The 20,181-nt window shown below is 41.2% G+C and overlaps 1 protein-coding gene across 1 annotated transcript in view; it reads left to right on the top strand.

Annotated features, from left to right (window-relative positions):
• Window positions 1-20,181, top strand: part of LOC128064064 (uncharacterized) — a 425,534-nt gene that overhangs the window by 26,623 nt on the left and 378,730 nt on the right. The window contains 3 exon segments of the mRNA XM_052656874.1: window positions 12,013-12,139; window positions 12,633-12,725; window positions 18,190-19,390. Coding sequence (XP_052512834.1) covers window positions 12,013-12,139; window positions 12,633-12,725; window positions 18,190-19,390 — 1,421 coding nt within the window.

Here is a 20,181-nt window from a genome sequence, read left to right as displayed (position 1 = left end):
GACAAGAGTAACGAACGGTATGTCATTTCTGTGGTTACGTTATAAACGACAATGTGGATTCGGGTTTCCCTCTTTCTTTCTGGAATCACTTCCTAAGAGAAAACCCAGCTGCCCTGATGTAAGCAGGCCTCTGGTTACAATTACTGAGGCTTCCTCCCAACGGATTATCTGAGTGGTTGCATTCACTTTTCATCACTGAGGAGACACCCATCTTCACACACTCACACAAAGGGCTTTTGAATTTTCCCCATCTTTCAGTTTGCTGAAAACATCTCGGCTTCCCATGGAAGCGGCTTTCAAAATTCTTTCTCCTTTCCCTAATATTGTTAGAAACACTAACTTAGAACAGGCAGGAAGCAGCTCTGCTCCAGAGGAAATCAAAGAGATTTAAAGGCATCAAAAGGCAGAGAACGGAAGCACAGCTGGACAGAAGGACCAAGAAACCCAAAACTTACAGGGGTGGGGTTGAGGGGAGGCAAGGCTCTGTCCTCAGGAAGCAACAGTTAAAACTGGACATGGAACAACAGACTGGTTCCAAATAGGAAAAGGAGTACGTCAAGGCTGTATATTGTCACCCTGCTTATTTAACTTATATGCAGAGTACATCATGAGAAACGCTGGACTGGAAGAAACACAAGCTGGAATCAAGACTGCCAGGAGAAATATCAATAACCTCAGATATGCAGATGACACCACCCTTATGGCAGAAAGTGAAGAGGAGCTAAAAAGCCTCTTGATGAAAGTGAAAGAGGAGAGTGAAAAAGTTGGCTTAAAGCTCAACATTCAGAAAACGAAGAACATGGCATCTGGTCCCATCATTTCATGGGAAACAGATGGGAAACAGTGGAGACAGTGTCAGACTTTATTTTGGGGGGCTCCAAAATCACTGCAGATGGTGACTGCAGCCATGAAATTAAAAGACGCTTACTCCTTGGAAGAAAAGTGATGACCAACCTAGATAGCATATTAAAAAGCAGAGACATTACTTTGCCAACTAAGGTCCGTCTAGTCAAGGCTATGGTTTTTCCAGTAGTCATGTATGGATGTGAGAGTTGGACTGTGAAGAAGGCTGAGCGCCGAAGAATTGATGCTTTTGAACTGTGGTGTTGGAGAAGACTCTTAAGAGTCCCTTGGACTGCCAGGAGATCCAACTAGTCCATTCTGAAGGAGATCAACCCTGGGATTTGTTTGAAAGGAATGATGCTAAAGCTGAAGCTCCAGTACTTTGGCCGGCTCATGTGAAGGGTTGACTCACTGGAAAAGACTCTGATTCCGGGAGGGATTGGGGACAGGAGGAGAAGGGGACGACAGAGGATGAGATGGCTGGATGGCGTCACTGACTCGATGAACGTGAGTCTGAGTGAACTCTGGGAGATGGTGATGGACAGGGAGGCCTGGCGTGCTGCGCGATTCAAGGGGTCGCAAAGTGTCGCACACGACTGAGTGACTGAACTGAACTGAATTGAAGGCTCCGCCCCCACTGGCCCCGCCCATAAGCACCTGCGTTTCCGGCCTCGTCCCACCTTCTCCCCTTTCGTCGCCTCTCGTTGGCCGCGGCGGAGCGCATTCACCTTCCTCTGTACCGGATCTTCCGCCTGCGTGCGCAGTCCTGCAGACGCGGAATTGAGTTTAAATGAGCGACAGAGTGTTCTGGTGAGTTTGTTTCTTTGTTTGTTTAAAACCCGATTCCTAGTCCACAGCCTGTTGTCTTTCACACGTGGGTTTCGGGGGTCTCTGTGGACGTTCAAACTACCGTCCCCATTTTCTCGTCCCCAGTGTCTGTCCTCGCATCGCCGTGAGAAGTTCTGAAGTCCTTTTAGCTGCCGGGTCCCTGGGTCCACGTCCGCTTCCTGTTGATACCGTTCTAGAGTCCGTGTCCTTCTCTGGCTGTTCTACCTTCTGACTTGTAGAGACCGCTGCTTAAAGTCCTGCATTGCCCAACCGCTAGGTCCCTGATCCACGAAGAGGTGAAGGAGGCTCTATTCTGCATGGAGTTTGGTCAGGGTCTCGCCTAAGGTTTGAAGGGGAGGGTCAGCCTAGAACGTGTGGTATTCACAGGAAGAGCCGCGAGTTCTGAAGAAAAAAATAAAACTAAAAACACCTCGTTCGATTCTGTGTTCCAGAATCCCTGCTGTGTCAGTGGCCGTAGAGGATTGTGTTTTGTACCTGTTGAGATCCTCCCTCTGTGTGGGGCTGTGTTATAGTGATCTCGGTGTGTTTTTCTAAGTATTGAACAGTCTATTTTCAACATTCAGGGGTCACTTACCAAGACTAATCTTAACGTGAGAAGGAAGCCCAGAGGAAAAGGAAAGCGAGGAGTCAGAAATGACTCCTTCCGAGGTAAGAGGCATAGTCCTTTTGTTCTGTCTGTCTTTCCTGAAATGCTGTTTCTTTGGCGTTGATAAGCTTCTTAACTTCTGAACGGGTTTGTTTGAACTGACCAATAGTCATCATCCCAAGGGACCTGGCACATCAGTGTGCAGAAAACAGTATTGCCAGCCAAAGAAGCTCACTCAAGCTTGTAAGTCTTGAGTTTTTATTGGGATTTAGCTACATATGCGGAATTGATAACATCCCCAGCATTCTCCCCTCCTTAGAAAAGTGAAGTCGCTCCATCGTGTCCGACTCTTTGCGACCCCGTGGACTGTAGCCCGCCAGGCTCGTCTGTCCATGGGATTCTCCAGGCAAGAATACTGGAGTGGGTTGCCATATCCTTCTCCAAGTCATCTTCCCAACCCAGGGATCGAACCCAGGGCCTCTTGCATTGCAGGCAGATGCTTTATACTCTGAGCCACCAGGGAAGCTAATAAGCCCACCTGGCTCAAAGCCCCAAACTTCTAGTCACTTCCTTGGTCTTTGCAAAATGGCCAGCCTCACAACCTGAGTTATCCCATTATTAAACTAGGGATCGACCACAGGTCATGTTGTTAGCATAAATTATCAGGGCCCACGGAGAGTAATAAAGCCACTTCACTCCCTAAGGAAATTCCAAGAGGAAAAAAAAAAAAAATTCCAAGAGTAGTTAACACACTTCCACGACCTGGGGACCAAAGCCTGCCAAATCTTTTTTTTTTTTTTTTTTCAGTTTTAGTATTTTTTTATTTTTTGGCTATACTGGGCTTTTGCTGATGCACTTGGGCTTTCTCTGTTGTGATTAGGGGATGCTACTATCGTGTTGTGGCGCTCTGGCTCTAAGGCACCGGTTCAGTCGTTGTATTAATAACTGGCAGGCTCTGGAGCAGGTGGGCTTTAGTAATTGTAGCACACTAGCTTAGTTGCTTCAAGGCATGTGGGATCTTCCCTGACCAGAGATGGAACTCACATCTGCTGCATTGACAGGCAGATTTCTCACCACTGGACCATCAGGCAAGTTCCTACATTCTTTATTACACAATGCTGAAACCTAAATCTTTCTTTTATGCCCTTTGATTTTTTTTTCCCCTCTGATTTTTGTTGTTACCTTGGAATACCTCACCTAATTGCATTATTTAAAAATATTTTGTTGTGTTTACCTTCTATTTTATTGTTCAAAATAATGTCTAAGTCTCTCTTTAAGTGAGCTTCCTTGGCTACCTTGTAGCTATTTTGCTTCATATATTTTGAAGTTTCACTAGTCTATACAGTGATAACTTCATCTGTAATTTGGCAGAATTACAGATTTATAGATTATAATTACAGAAATCTGTAATTTCCCTCTATTTAGGTTTTTTTCACTTTTAAATTCAAAATTATGTTGGCTCTCCTAGATACAGCTGAGACTTATATTTGAAATATCCACGTTTGTTTTGAGTTTGAATTGTTCTGAAATTGCAGTCACTGAAGTCTTTACGTCACCACATCTTCCAAGTAAAGCTTGTGATTTTCAGACTTTATGTGCTTCAATAAAGGTTTACATTTTTGCACATAGGTCTGGAAATGTGTTCTAAATAGGTGTCATGGTATATTTGCTAATAAAATGTAGACTATTTCTCATAGTGTGGTTTTGATCATTCTTACTAAAGGGAAAACAATGTTTTCAGTGAACCCAGGTGGCTCAGTGGTAAAGAATCCACCTGCCAATGCAGGAGAACTGGGTTTGATCCCTGGGTTGGGAAGGTCCCCTGGAGAAGGAAATGTCAGCCCCCTCCAGTATTCTTGCCTGGGAAATCCCATGGACGGAGGAGTCTGGATGGCTACAGTCCATGCGGTCCCAAAGTATGAGACATGATTGATGTGACTTAGCACGCATTCACACACAATTTGTAAATGTTTGTTTTACCATAAATGCTAAAATACACTTGAGTTTAAAAAAAATGTGGGTTAAAAATGTTTCTTCTAAAAGATCTGTTACTTATGGAAGGTTCCTTTTACCTTAAGTGTCTTTATGTATGCATCTGTGTGTGCAGGCAGAAACCTAGGTTTATATAAAAGCCATCATTTCCTGAATATTTTTATTTATTCTAACCTTTGAAAATTGTTCTTACATATTTTTCTTGGCCTTAGATTGTTTCATTTTAGTGAAATGAATATATAGTTCCATTTAAAATATGTATGCATGAAAATGTTCATATGATTTGATCAGTTATTTTTCTTGTATTTTGTATTCTTCACAGTTAGAGAAACTTCTATGAACTTTCTTTAGAGTTGTCCCTATATATTTGTCTGTGTATTATTAGTTAAAGTTTAGAGTACATAAAGTGAAGTAAATCTAAGCTGCTTAAGGAATGTTTGCTACTTATTTGCAAAAAGGTGGAGCAACAACATAATTGATTTTAAGTTATTTCCGTTATACATCCAAGCCTCTGTGAAAACTCTCAAAAAAATAAATAGTATATCCTAAATAGTTAAAATGATTGTTGCTACTGAGGATGCTATCATATTTGCTCTGTAAAATTTGTAAAACACTTGAAGTTCAAAAGTAAATATGAATGCTTACCTTACTATTGTATTTCATAACTATTAAAAAAAGTCATTCATGGAGCAGAATTTTGAACATCACTAGTTAAAAGAAGCTTGTTAACAATACTCTGAGAAAAATTAAGCTTGCTAAAATAAATGGCACATTTCTCCCACTCAAGAACTCTTGGGTCAGAGTATGCTTTTTAAGAATATTGCCTGTTTCCTTGATAGACAGTTCATCCTGTGTCATACAAATACAGCACTCAAAAATAAATATGCCCATGTGCTTCTGATTATTTTGTCATTTCTTTTCCAGATCAGAATAGTTTCTGAAATGGTGTGTGGGTCATTTCTCATCTTTTTTTTGGTTAGGATTATGGTAGAAAATATTGCTGTGTAAAAGTCATATTATAGTATAACACCAGTTCAGTCCTGCTCCCAGGACTGAGATAATGAGATGAATCGCATGCATGGATTTCCTTCAGTAAACTCTTTCCCTTTGGTAAATCTCCCTAGTCACGACCCTCCCTCTTGAGATATGGGTTGTCTTCTGACCTTATGACCATTGTTAATTCCTTCTTTCCTTGGTAATGGTTGCTATACGTTTGGTTTTCTGATCTTTACCATTGTCAAAGAAATTCCTTAACAGCCTATGTATGTTCACACAAAGATCATTAAAGCACCCTTATTCCATCAGAGCTTGGGTCCCTGTGACTTTCTTTCTTTCTTTCTGTCTCTCCATCTCTTTCCCTCAGGCTAATTCTCTGGCACGTGGAGACCTGGCGAGCTCACTTTCTCGCCCAGGCTTTCAAGACCTCTTTGAGAGGATGCCCTGTGCCCTCGTGAGCGGTACAAGCCCTGTGTCAAGTGCTTTATTGGTTCTCGGTGTAAACCAGGGAATATCAGCCTCTTTCTCTCTTTGACTTTCTTATCATGGACTCTGGACCACCAGATTCCGGTCCATTAAAGGACTCAACATTAGGCTACAGATCAGGGAAGGCGTGTATGAAGTGAAATTTACCTACAACACATTTTTAAAATATTTATTTATTTGGCTGCACTGGGTCTTCTTGTGGCAGGTAAGATCTTCAGTCATCCTTGTAATTTTCAGCTTCTTTGGTTGTGACATGTAAACTCTTAGCTACAGCATGTGGGATCTGGTTTCCTGATCAGTGAAAGAACCAGAGCTCTATGCATTGGGAGCTCAGGGTCTTAGTCACTGAATCATCACCAGGTCCCCAAACTAACATTTTTTAATGATAGATTCAGATCATAGTTTCCATAATAGTGCCAAAATACCCATGCAGTGATAATGCATTCCTCCATGTTCTTCTTATCCCATGACTCATGTTGACTGGTTTAGGTGTTTCTGTGAGATTCCCATGCTATGAATTTGTTTTTTTCCATTTGACTTGAACAGGTGTCTTGCAAAGAAAAAGAGACAGATGTGCCTAAACTATCACAATTAAAGGAGTAACTTCATGTCTTCTTACGTCCTTTCTGCTTTGGAAAATGAACACTCACATGTGTTTAGCAGAGATGCTGGGTTTTGGGAGTGGTGGTTTTCATCCCAGGCCCAGGCCTGATCTTTCCAGTACAGTACATGCTCATATCACAGAGTCTCATCACAGTTTTGTATTTTCCAAAATGTTTACAAGAATCTTATTAGTCCTAATCTATGCTCAACTGTATTAAAATTTAAAATACAGCTCAGTGCAAATAAAGAGTATCATCCTTTAACATGATGTACATTTTAATTCATTCAAAATTACCTGAGTTTAGTGAGATGAACATTTTTCTCTCTTCCTCTTAATGAGCATATAGCCCCATTTGAGTGTATGTCTGCACTCAGTGGAGAAGAGTTTGAGTAGGCTCTGGGAGTTGGTGATGGACAGGGAGGCCTGGTGTGCTGTGGGCCATGGGATCACGAAGAGTCAGATTCGACTGAGCAGTTGAACTGAACCGTATGTATGAAAATATTAACATGACTTGATCAATTTTTTCATTTTCTTCTTTTCTTTTTGCTTTGTTTTTATGAAGAACTTCTGGGGAAGGGAATGACTACCCATTCCAGTATTCCTGCTTGGGAATTTCTTGGACAGAGGAATCTGGCAAGTTAGAGTCCATGGGGTCACAAAGAATGGGACAGGACTGAGTGACTAAAACTTTTCCTGTCTTTAGTATTCTTTACAGTTACAGAAACTTCTATCAACTTTTCTTAGAGTTGTCTCTGTGAATCTGTCTGTGTTTTATTCGTTAAAGTCTAAAGTACATAAAATGAAGTAAAGTTTAAGCTCTGCCATTTAATGTTAAAATAAGTGCCAAAAGGTACAAGAGCGACATTACTGATTTTTAGTTATTTCTCTTGCACTTTCAAGACTCTGATAAAAACAATCAAAGATGAGTATATACTAAATAGTTAAAATGATTCTTTCTGCCAAGGTTGTGGTTACCCAAAGAGTGAAGAGCAGGTAAAACCAAGGAGGGTTTTAGAATGCAGAAACTGAAAAGCCAGACCCGTATTGGCTCATGTCTGGAAATTCTTTTCCAACCCGCACCCAGACCATGACATTTTTGGTGGCTTGTTCAGGGACTTGGAGTCTCTTCCCCACCTCCTCGCTTCTCATTTCTTATAGGGACCCTCTGCCAACAGGCAACTGCTCTGGAGGCAATTGAGGAACTCTGGCCAGGGTTACCCTCTGGTGTATTCCAAATGCCCCACTGCTCACTGCACCCAGAGTAGCTGCCGCTTGAATGGGTGAGGGTCTCTCCTTTGTCTTTTTTCTAACTGAGGACTATACCAACCAGTGTTGTGTGGGCACAGGTCAGACACACAAAAGCCATTAGGGCGCCTGCCACAGAAAGACTCCCATGTGAGGATAGGGGGCACGCAGAACACATCAGGCCACAAGGGCATTCCCCTCCAATAAGACAAATTCCGTCCACCATGTCAGGCACATACTGGTTGAAGCAAACAGAAACCATTGTCCCCGGGCCACCGCCTCCCGTATATATTGTAAGGCGGATTCCTCAGCCTTCTTCCCTGTCACTTTCACTTCTTTCCCTCTGGGTCCAGATTGATTTACAGGAGCCTGGGTGTTGCCTCTGAGCCATCCCCAAAGTGCCTTCCATGTTTCAGGGAATCACCAAGTGGTGAGTCACCTGGTTGCTCCCGGGAATCTGTCTTTCTCTGCTCGTGTCACGTGGTGGCTTAGCTGCACGGTTCTCAGTGGTCTCCTCTAACTGTCAGATGCAACTGTTGGGACGCTCGGCCATTTTGTGCATTAGTCTGACGGAGAGATCACTGGGAGAAAAGGGACGCCTTTCTGTCAGCCAGTGACTCTCAGTACTCCCATTCTATGGTAGGTAGGCTAAGAGTGTGTTCTGTTACATCCCAGGAAGCTCTCTCATACTCAATCCTTGGCTACATTCTCAGAAACTGGAAACTTTTGACCCTCCAGAAGGCCTGGCTCCAATACAAACAGGGAACCCCCCAAAATGGCCTCTGTATGCCACCCTAAGTTTTTCCAAAAGAAGGGAAAGGACTCAGAATTTCCTTACGTTCTGTTGCCTCCCTGTGTCCTGTCCCTCTCTGTCTCTCTCCATCAGATTTCCTAGATGGCCCCTATCGACCTTTCATATCCACATGATCTCTAGGAAAGGATTCTGAGGTTCCCTTTGGTCCAGGTCTTTCTGCTATATACAAAAGCCTGAAGGATCAAAAAATGTCCTAAGATTCTAAAGAATCCCCTTCTAAGGAAGCTTATCTCTCAAGTGGAGAAGGAACCAAGCTTCCCCCACTCTGGAACACCCTAAAGAATTCCCTTCTGAGTACTCCTGTTTTTCAGGGCTGGGAAGGACCAAGCTTCCCCCAGTCCTGCAAATTCCCTTAACCCTTCAGATTCTTCTGATGGGACAAAGACCTCACTTCCCACCAGAGGGACACTCCAAAATTTTTAAGAGCTGAAATGCCCCTGATATGAGAGTCAATTTGAGCATTATTTGGTCTGTATTTTAGCTATAAAACTAAGACTACAGAAAGGTAAGATAACTTTTTGACACAGGATGGGCCTGATATTATTTAGACTCTGGAGAAAACTGGTTAAAATGAAATTTTCTTTCCCTTTGAAACTGCAAAACCCTTTCTTTTTGCATATGCATTTAAAACCAACTGGCTTGTTAAAAGGCCTGCCTAGGGAAAAGCTTGAAGTTACCCCTTTCCATGTCCTTGAAATACACTGCCCATTTTGCCTGAGACCTGACTCAGCCTTGGGCAAAACAGAACTTAAAGCCAAACAAACAAAATACAAGGGTCAAAGGATATTTTAGGTCTCAGGCAGGAAACTATGAGATCTCTGTCTGTCTGTCTGTCTGGATTTATGTATGTCTCTGTGCGCTTTTTTTTTTATAATATTGCTGAAGTTGTAAATGAGTTCTAATTTAGTGAGAAGGTTGGCTTAAAGCCCAACAGTCAGAAAACGAAGAACATGGCATCTGGTCCCATCACTTTACGGGAAATAGATGGGGAAACAGTGGAAACAATGTCAGACTTTATTTTTTGTGCTCCAAGATCACTGCAGATGGTGAGTGCAGCCATGAAATTAAAAGACACTCCTTGGAAGAAAAGTTATGACCAACTTAGATAGCATATTGAAAAGCAGAGACACTACCTTGCCAAAAAAGGTCCGTCTAGTCAAGGCTATGGTTTTTCCAGTGGTCATGTAGGGATGTGAGAGTTGGACGGTGAAGAAAGCTGAGTGCCAAAGAATTGATGCTTTTGAACTGTGGTGTTGGAGAAGACTCTTGAGAGTCCCTTTGACTGCAAGGAGATCCAACCAGTCCATACTAAAGGAAATCAGTCCCCGGGTTCATTGGAAGGACTGATGCTAAAGCTGAAACTCCAATACTTGGGCCAGCTCATGTGAAGAGTTGACTCATTGAAAAGACCCTGATGCTGGGAGGGATTAGGGGCAGGAGGAGAAGGGGACAACAGAGGATGAGATGGCTAGATGGCATCACGGACTCAATGGACGTGAGTTTGAGTGAACTTTGGGAGTTGGTGATTGACACGGAGGCCTAGCGTGCTGCAGTTCTTGGGGTCGCAAAGAGTCAAACACAACTGAGTGACTGAACTGAACTGAAAGGAAAGTAAGCTCTTACAAATCAGACAGTTCTAACTCCAAGAGAAATTAACCTAAATGAATTTCACATTCACGTGAGCTGGGGAATATTCAATATTAAATATCTAATATTAATGTTTGTTTGCTAATCTAATGTAGATGTGTCTTTGAGTCATTAAGCACAGTATTTTCATTGTCCCTAGGTTTATTATAAGTTAAATGTTGTTATATTTTTATATCTGTTCCAAGTTTGTCAACCAGGATAGTACCTCTAGGAAAGAAAAAAAAAAAACTTCAAAGAAAATGTAAAAGAGAAAAGAGCTTTTAGATGAAACTATTAAGAATAATTATACTTTAGAAATGTCAGTCTAAAACATTCTCTAGATTGTGGTAACCTGAATTTCTAGGGCTGTTCTAAACTAAGTGATAGAAGTTTATTGAACACCTAGGTCATTTCCAAATAAAATAAGATTCTGAAACATTCGTTACTGAGGACTAACTTCCTCTTACAGAGAAACTAGAGATTTTGGACTATTCATGAATAATGCTTGATGCCATCCTGAGATATTCTCTAGATTTTTTGTTGTTGTTAATTATTACTGATATTATGTTCACCAATCTACAGAATGCTTAAGTTCTTACTTGCTTAAGGAAAGTAGCATGTGTATTTTCAGTAAAGAAGGTATGAGGAATGAAACTACATTTTATGAAGGGAAGAGGAAGTAGGTTTGACTTGCAGGAGGAATTTTCAAGATGGGAGAGCAAAGTAATGGATACAGGAAGTGATAAAGTTTTATGGAAAGTGGATGCCAAGGGAAGAGTTTTGTGCATAAATATGAGTTTTCTTGAGATGTTGAGCTGCCTTTGACACTGGATTTTAAGTTTCTTTACCTCTGAAGTGATCTTTTCTATGTTTGCCTTTGAAATCTTCTTTGTTACTTAGGCTAAGTAAATACTTTGTTTCCCAGTGATCTATATGATTTTATCTGACTGAGTGTTAAAACCCCTTTTGATATTTGTCCGCGAACTTCCTAAATGACTTGACTTCTAGCTGCCTTTGGTATGCATCAGAGGGCCCCTGAGACATCCCAGGGAGCTATTGAACGACCTGGGTTCATTGGACATGTAAAGTTACATGGGAAGTACTGTTGAAGGGGTGATAAATCTTCTCAGATTATGCTGTATGGTGGATGTTACCAATATAGATATCCTAAAATTATGTGGAGTTTGTATAGATCTGATATGCCCTAATAAAATGTGGTCAACTATAATATCCTACTTATCCTGTTAAAGTGTTACAAGTCACAGCAATGACCAGGCTACTCTGTCAATTGCAGTTTAATCAGATTTAAACATGCCTTCTATGCTTTCACTCTGATGCCTTTGTAAGAATACTGCTACTTCATGATTTAATGAAAAGATTTTTCTAAGGTTAACCAATAAACAACTTTGGTTTGCTATCTGATAAGCTGGTACCAGACTGGAATTTAGTCTAATCTCTATGTTAATAGAACAAAGTTTTCTTAGAATGCAGCTTTCAATAAGAGATTATGAATTTCTTTGCCTTTAAGTGATTTATATTCATGTTTAAAATCTTTTGTTACTTTGGTGAAGTATATAATCATTACTTAAGGTTAGGGTACATGTAGATGAAGCTCATTCTTCTTCAACAAAAGTAACCCCTCATGGTTGGACTTTTGCTATCCTGATAGCCTTAAAACATGGCCATGGTCTGCTCCTGAATCACGGAATAAATATGGTAATGTTGCCCTGATTATTTTATAATTGCTCTTTCAGATGAGAATAGTTTCTGTAATGGCTTGTGGATCATAACTCATCCTCCTTTGTTCACATTAGAAATTGGGTAAAAAGGATTACTGTGTAAAAAAAATATATTTTATAATACCAGCCAAGCCACTAACTCACGACGAGGTCTCTGAACTTGCCGTTTTCATCTTGGGTCACATTAGAAAGTCTTCCCATGGCCACATGGCTACTGTACTTTGTATTTCAGGGACGGCTGACATTCCAGGATGTGGCCATAGACTTCACTCAAGAGGAGTGGGAATGCCTGGACCTCAGTCAGCGAGAATTGTACAGGGACGTGATGTTAGAGAACTACGGGAACCTGGCCTCCTTGGGTGAGGATAACTGCCTTCCAGAATCCCTTATCTACCCACTGGTTTTTTGTTCCGTCATGTCAAGGATGTCTTCTGAAATATTCTGCTTCCCACAGTGGTTTCAGATCTCTGCTTTCTAGGGATAATGGGTTATTTCTGAGTTTAGAAAGAAAGGCTCCATGATGAATCGTTATGCTGGTGACGTTTTTCTTCCTTGATGTACTCGGCCTCCTTCCTTCTAGGTTAGTGGTAATTGTGTAAGTTCTGTGGTATTAAATCGTTGCACCCTCTCTTAATTTCACAGTGACACTACTTCCTTTTGCCTTAGTACTACTTGACCAGAATCTCAGGACTGATGGTTAGGTGTTTGTTAGTATTGTATAGCGGCTTTGAATAAAGTGTTTCAGGAAATCATTTTCTAGTAGAAAATGCATTCTTGTCTCACCTGAATACATATTGGATTCGATACTGATGAATCTCTAACAACACAAATATTCCTTTTTCTGATGAACAGGGCTTGTGTCTATGCTGGACCTGGTTGCCTTTCTGGAGCAATTGAAGGATCCCAGGAATATAAGGAGAATGGAGACAACAGCCATTTACCCAGGTAGGTATGAATGGTTGGAGATGATGACTCAGATGAGAGGTCAAAGGAACAGCAAGGAACTCATCCTTCCTCACCTGGTTTTGGAAGATTTGCTTCAATGGAAATAATTTTTGACAACCTGCGTTTGTGTCTGCTGCTGTCATAGAAATGTATCATCTGCCCCATGCTCTCTCTGAAATCATTCATGAATTTATCTCCAGTGATTACTTTTTTCCATCACAGTGTGACCTAAAAGTCTCCTCTTGGCTTGTGACAAACTGCATTCATTCATTGCTCTTTGATTTCTTGGGGGCCCTAGGAAAACTCTGCCCATTTCTGAGTAACTGTATGACAGTCCTTATAATGTTTCCTTCTACCTCTAGACAGAAATGTGCGAGTGGAGTGGTAGACAAACTGCCAAACTGCTTGGAATACTGGGGACGGGTTTTTGTTCTCTGATTTATAATTTCTTTTCCACTGGGAGCGACACATAGGACCTTCTAAATAAATTTCAAATTCAAGTAATTGTTCACTGCAGAAAGCAAACCCTGGTGAAAATGAAACAATGCACATCTCAGGTTGACTTGAAAGTTTCGCTTTTCCTTATATGATCTCATATTAAATATCTTTAGTGTATTTACCCCAATCCTAACATGCTAAAATACTTTATTGTGTTCTATTACCTCATACAATTTTAAAATAATTTGACATAAAATCTTAGCACATTTTCCACTATATTATTAATGGTTGATTCAGACTATGACAATTTTTACATTATATAAAGAAATCTCTATTAAAAGTTCTCATTGGAATATAGCTGTTTTCCAATTTTGTACTCCTATACAGCAAAGAGAATCAGCTATGCATATCAGTCAGTTCAGTTCAGTCGCTCAGTCGAGTCTGAGTCTGCAGTCCAGACCAGGCTTCCCTGTCCATCACCAACTCCCAGAGCCTGCTCAAACTCATGTCCATCGAGTCAGTGATGCCATACAACCATCCCATCCTCTGTCATCCCCTTCTCTCATCTTCAGTCTTTCCCAGGATTAGGGTCTTTCTCAGTGGGTCAGTTCTTCACATCAGGTGGCCAAAGTATCGGAACTTCAGCTTCCTCATGTCTTTCCAATGAATATTGAGGACTGATTTCCTTTAGGATGGAGTGGTGTGATCTTCTTGCAGTCCAAGAGACTCTCAAGAGTCTTCTCCAGCACCACAGTTCAAAAGCATCAATTCTTCGGCACTCAGCTTTCTTCGTGGTCCAACTCTCACATCCATACATGAGTACTGGAAAAACCATAGCTTTGACTAGATGGACCTTTGTCAGCAAAGTAATGTTTCTGGTTTTTAATACGCTGCCTAGGTTGGTCATAGCTTTTCTTCCCAGGAGCAAGCCTCTTTTACTTTCATGGCGGTAGTCACCATCTGCAGTGATTTTGAAACCCCCAAAAATAAAGTCTCTCACTGTTTCCCCTGTTTCTCCCACTGTTTGCCATGAAACAATCTGACCGGTGCCATGATCTTTGCTTTTTGAAGGTTGAGTTTGAAGCCAGCTTTTTCAGCCGCTTCTTCCAATCTGATCAAGACTCTCCTCAGTTCCTCTTCCCTTTCTGTTATAAGGGTGGTGTCATCTGCATATGTGAGATTATGGATTTTCTCCCTGAAATCATGATTCCAGCTTGTCCTTCATCCAACCCAGTATTTCACATGATGTACTGTACATATAAGTTAAATAAGCAGGGTGACAGTATACAGCCTTGACATACTCCTTTCCCAATTTGGAATCAGTCCATTGTCACATGTCCAGTTCTCACTGTTGCTTGTTGACATGCATACAGATTTCTCAGGAGGCAGGTAAGGTAGTCTGGTGTTCCCATCTCTGTAAGAATTTTCCACAGTTTCTTGTTGTCCACACAGTCAAAGGCTGTGGTGTAGTCAATAAAGCAGATGTCGTTATTTCTCCAGAATTCTCTTGCTTTTTATATGATCCAAGGGCTGTTGGCAATTTGCTTTCTGGTTCCTCTGCCATTTCTAAATCCAGCTAGAAGATCTGGAAGCTCTCGGTTCACGTACTGTTACAGCCTCACTTGGAGAATTTTGAGCCTTTGCTTTTGTTTAAAATGAGGGAAATTGTGTAGTAGTTTGAGTGTTCTTTGGGATTGCCTTTCTTTGTGATTGGAATGAAAACTGACCTTTTCTCTTCCTGAGGCCACTGCTGACTTTTCCAAATTTGCTGGCTTATTAAGTGCAGAACTTTAGCATTATCATCTTTTAGGACTTGAAATAGCTCAGCTGGAGTTCTATCACCTGCACTAGCTTTGTTGGTAGTCATGCCTTCTAAGGCCGACTTGACTTTGGATGCCAGGATGTCTGTTACTAGGTGAGTGATCACACCGTCGTGGTTATCTCGGTCATTAAGATCTTTTTTGTATAGTTCTTCCATGTATTTTTCCAACTTCTCTTAATATCTTCTGCTTCTTTTAGATCCATCCCATTTCTGTCCTTTATTGTTGCCATCTTTGCATGAAATATTCCTGGTACCTCTAATTTTCTTAAAGGGATCTCTAGTCTTTATCATTCTATTGATTTCCTTCCCATTTAGGTCTCCACAGAACAATGAGTAGAGTTTCCTCTTTGAATCATAGTTTGAAAGTCTCTCTTCTTATTTAATTTCTTAAAACTAGTACTTTATTAAGTATATCTTATTTGTATTCAGCTTCCCCTAGTTTCTGACTAGTTCTCTGTCACTATCATTTATGATTCTTAGATTGAAACATCTAATAGACCATTCTCAGAAACATATGTGGCAAGAAGTGGATTTAAGAATTACTAGGCATATAGGATTTCTGAAAGTGTTTGGTGTCTCCACTTAAGATGACTAAAAGGAAGAAGTAATCATTAGATTGCCTATAACCTCTTAATTCACTGGTCCTTGGAGGTTTCTGTCTTGTTTCTTCCCCTATAACCTGTTTCTTTGCCATCTCATTTTGTCCAGCCTTCTGTGTGTGGTCTCTGTTTTGAAGAGTGCAGCAACCTAGTTAGTCTTCCTTCTGGTATCTGCACCTTGGTGGGTGAGGGTGGTCCAGAGGATTGTGCCCGTATACTCTTGATCTGTGCTCTGATTGCTGTTAACTGTGAACAGAGCCTGCCCTGGATATTCAGGGCTGTGTTTCCCCCTTATTCTGTGGTTGTTACTGCCCTCTCTCTGGTGGGGCCTGCTCCCTGCATGGTGGAATAGAGCCCCCAGATCTGAGTCTTCACTGTGATTCTGATCTGTGGTGTGAGGCAGGTGGGATTGGAGCACACCCACTGGGAGAGAAGTCACTGAGTATTACTCCTCTGGGGATGTTCACCTCAGAGTGTGCTCTGGTGTCCCCTCTCATGTGTTCTGCAAGTTCTCATGATATGTAGTGTTGGCACTACTCTTGGCTCTCCTTAACCGTGGGAGTGATGGCTCATGCCCCTGGTGACTCTCAGCTGTTGTTTTCACAAGGTCACCAGCATAGATTCAGTGAAGTCAGGTCCTGGGATTGCACTGAGCGTGGAGCTGGACCCACTGTGGTGCAACGGGACAGCTCAGGCTCTGTCCTGGCCTGCCCCCTCGAGTAAGAGCCCACAAAGTCTACAGCTACTAAAGCTATACCTGCCATGAATGAGAGAGCCCTAGTTGTTGATTCAGATGCTGTAGGGGCTGAGGTTACAAAGATGGTCACCCTGGGTTTCACCTGTGCTTTCTGCTCCATCTGTGCATATGGTCAACTCACGGGTGTCTTCTCCTGAGGCTGCCCCAGAGCACAGGATTGTTCTGATTGTGGAGGATGTCGATGGGGGAGGCCGTGGCTGGGGGCTGGGTAGAGTTCTTCGTAGTCCTTGGCTAGCAGGGGTGGGCTCAAGGGACAAGAGGTGCAATGGGCTTCTTTTTGGGGCATCACTCACCAATGGTGCTCTGCTCTATGGTGGTTCAGGCTTCACCACAAACATCCCGTTTGCAGAGCTCCTGCCTCACTCCAATCCCTTCAGGATGTTTCCTCACAGCCAACTGCAGTCCTCTGCCTCGGTATGCTCTCCAAACTCCACCTTTCAGCACCCAGCTCTTGTCTGCATTGCTGGACATGCCTCTAAGGCTGGGTGGGCAGGGCTGAGGTCAGTACCCTGTGTGCAGGTCTCACTCTGTCCTGCTACCACACCCTGGTTGCCATGTTTTCTTCCCACAGAGAATGAGGCTCTCCTTCTGTCCAAACTGAGCTCCCCCAGTGAGGGGCTTCCTCGGATATGGAGACCTCTCCTCACTTTCATCTCCCCGCAGGGTTGCAGGCCCCAACCCACTTCCTCTCCTCTTCTTTTTCCTTCTTCTTTCTTTTGTCCTACCCTGCAGAGCAGGAATCTTTCTTGTCCTTTCAGATTTCCAAGGGCCTCTGCTAGTGTTAGCTGGGCTCTGTGAGAATTGTTCCATTTCTCATTCATTTGTGGAGAGAGTTATGATCTCCACATCTGCCTAAGCCTCTGGCATCTTGATCCTTCCATCTCTATTTTATTTTTAAACTAGCTGTGGTCATCAATTTTCTCTAAATCTTTAAAGATATTCACTGAGAATAGCAGGTAAAATTACTTGTTTTTTGGTATCTTTCAGCTCTGTCTCCACAAGACACCCAGAATTTGATGCCAAAGAATCCAGCATTAGAAGAAGTATTCCCAAAAGGAAACCTAGGAATATATCAAATATTTCATCTCAGAAACTTAAATTTAATGAAAGATCGGAAATATACAAGGGTAAATGAAAGACAGAGAGGATGTTTCTATGGACATAAAGAAATGGAGACAGTGACACATAATGCTAACGTTACTGGCAAAAGAAATGAGCAGCGTGAGTCAAATTGGGAAAAACACCAACTTCAGTCTTCAACATCTGCCAAGAAGTGTAAGTGTTTAAGAAAAGATTTCCATCCTTTTTTGAAACATACGTGTTCTCTAAAAGAAAACGTGGAAAATCTGGAAGATAATCTAGTCTCTACTGCAAATACTCATTCTGAACAAAGGCTTCGACTAAACATACATTCAAGCGTGTCTGAACACCTACAATTTAACAATGAGTGTGAAAACTCACAATCTAATCAATTTGAGGGATCCGTGAGCAGGGTGTCATTATTCTTTCCCCAAGAGATATTTTCTCTCCATTCCAAGATCTATAATGTTGATGATAATGGAAGAGATGCAATCCAACCATCATTGTTCAATACATATCGTGATATGGTTAATACACAACAACTTTCCATATTTAATAAAATGAGTCTGACCTTAAGTAAGAGCTCCAGCTCCAATAATTACAAGAATATTTATGGTGGACTGAGAAGATATTCAGGCAATGAAACTAGGTATACAGTTGAAGGAGACTCAAACCTTATGAAACATCAGGGACCCCAATCTTCAAACAAGGATTCTAAAAGCAACAAATGTAGAAATACCTTTGATCAAATGTCAGGTTTTTCTCTAGATAAGAGTACTTGTGCTGGAGAGAGGACTTGTAGTGAATATAGTAAGGTTTCTAATCACTGTTCAGACCTTACTCAACAGGACACTGTTCAGAATCCACAGAAAGAAAACAAGTGTAAGATAGGTGAGAAAGTATTTAGTAAGTCATCCAGTCTAAGCAGACATAGGAAACTTCCTACAAGAAGGAAACCTTTCAAGTGTACAGAATGTAGCAAAGCATTTAACTGTCACTCACTTCTTACTCGACATCAGCGAATTCATGCTGGAGAGAAACCTTATAAATGTACAGAATGTAGCAAAGCCTTTACTTACAACTCAGAACTTATTGAACATCAGCGAATTCATACTGGAGAGAAACCTTACATATGTAAAGAATGTAACAAAGCCTTTCGTTGTTCCTCATTTCTTACTCGACATGAGCGAATTCATGCTGGAGAGAAACCTTATAAATGTACAGAATGTAGCAAAGCCTTTACTTACAATTCAGAACTTATTGAACATCAGCGAATTCATACTGGAGAGAAACCTTACATATGTAAAGAATGTAACAAAGCCTTTCGTTGTTCCTCATTTCTTCGTCGACATCAGCGAATTCACACTGGAGAGAAACCTTACAAATGTACAATATGTGGCAAAGCCTTTACTTACAACTCATATCTTACTCAACATCGGCGAATTCATACAGGAGAGAAACCTTATAAATGTACAGAATGTGGTGAAGCCTTTATCAGTTCCTCATATCTAACCCATCATCAGCGAATCCATACTGGAGAGAAGCCTTATATATGTAAAGAATGTAACAAAGCCTTTCATCGTTGTGCAGCTCTTACTCGACATCATCGAATCCATACTGGGGAAAAACCATACAAATGTAAAGAATGCGGCAAAGCCTTTATTAGGAGTTCAACCCTTACTCAACATCACCGAATTCATACCGGGGATAGACGTTATAAATGTACAGAATGTGGCAAGGCCTTTATGAAGTGTTCTCATCTTAATTATCATCGGCGCACGCATACTGGAGAGAGACCATATAAATGTACTGAATGTGGCAAAGCCTTTTATCAGAACTCATGTCTTACTCAACATCGCCGAATACATACTGGAGAGAGACCTTATGAATGTGCTGAATGTGGCAAAGCCTTTGGTCGGAGTGCTTATCTCACTAAACATCTGAGAACACACACTGGAGAGAAACTCTAGTAATGGAACAGTGATAGAAGAGGTTTGCCCTAAACATGGATCAGAAAACACAAGAGCTTATACAAAAAAAACAATGGAAATGCTGTAACCAATATGTATCTAATCAAGTATTTAATCAAAAGTTAAAATAAATATCAGAGATTGCATACTAGAAAGCATTTCATCAATCTTGTTTTCAGAAGTTTCTCTAAAGGAGAATGACTGTAGGGAATACTCCATAGATAAAACACATAGAAAATGGATATATTAGCATGAATCATGAGATGAGGGTTGATGGTTAGAAAGTTTCAATTCTTAGCAATGTATGTATGCTTGTTAATAATGACGTGATTTGAGATTATTGGAAGTAAATGTAATTCATCACTCAATCCATACTGCACCTTCTTTCTAGTGTGTTTGCAAACATGGAAGTTTTATGGTTTATTAAAGATTAGCCTTTTTACATTGTGTTGCAACCATTTCTATCCTCCATTAGAAGATGAAGGATACTGTAGTGTAAAATGTACAATAAACATCTAAGTGGAGATGTTTGGCATTGCTGTGAAATATCCTGGAGGTTGCCATGATGTAAGTGATCATTTAATCTTTCCATGTGTTAAAGTAAGACAGACGTTGGTTGTAAGGTTTCAATAGAAATATCCTTGATTTGTAAGAAGAACACAATGACAGTTCACTGCAATATTGATGCATCTTTATAATATCAACACAGTCATGATTATTACTTGACAATGTTGAAATAAAGACAGTGGTAACCTAGAAACGCTGGAGAAGGCAATGGCACCCCACTCCA

The sequence above is a fragment of the Budorcas taxicolor genome, chromosome 18 (genome assembly GCF_023091745.1).
Source record: "Budorcas taxicolor isolate Tak-1 chromosome 18, Takin1.1, whole genome shotgun sequence".
Classification (NCBI taxonomy): domain Eukaryota; kingdom Metazoa; phylum Chordata; class Mammalia; order Artiodactyla; family Bovidae; genus Budorcas; species Budorcas taxicolor.
The sequence above is the reverse complement of the archived record's forward strand: the minus strand, read 5'-3'. Positions and strand labels throughout refer to the sequence as shown.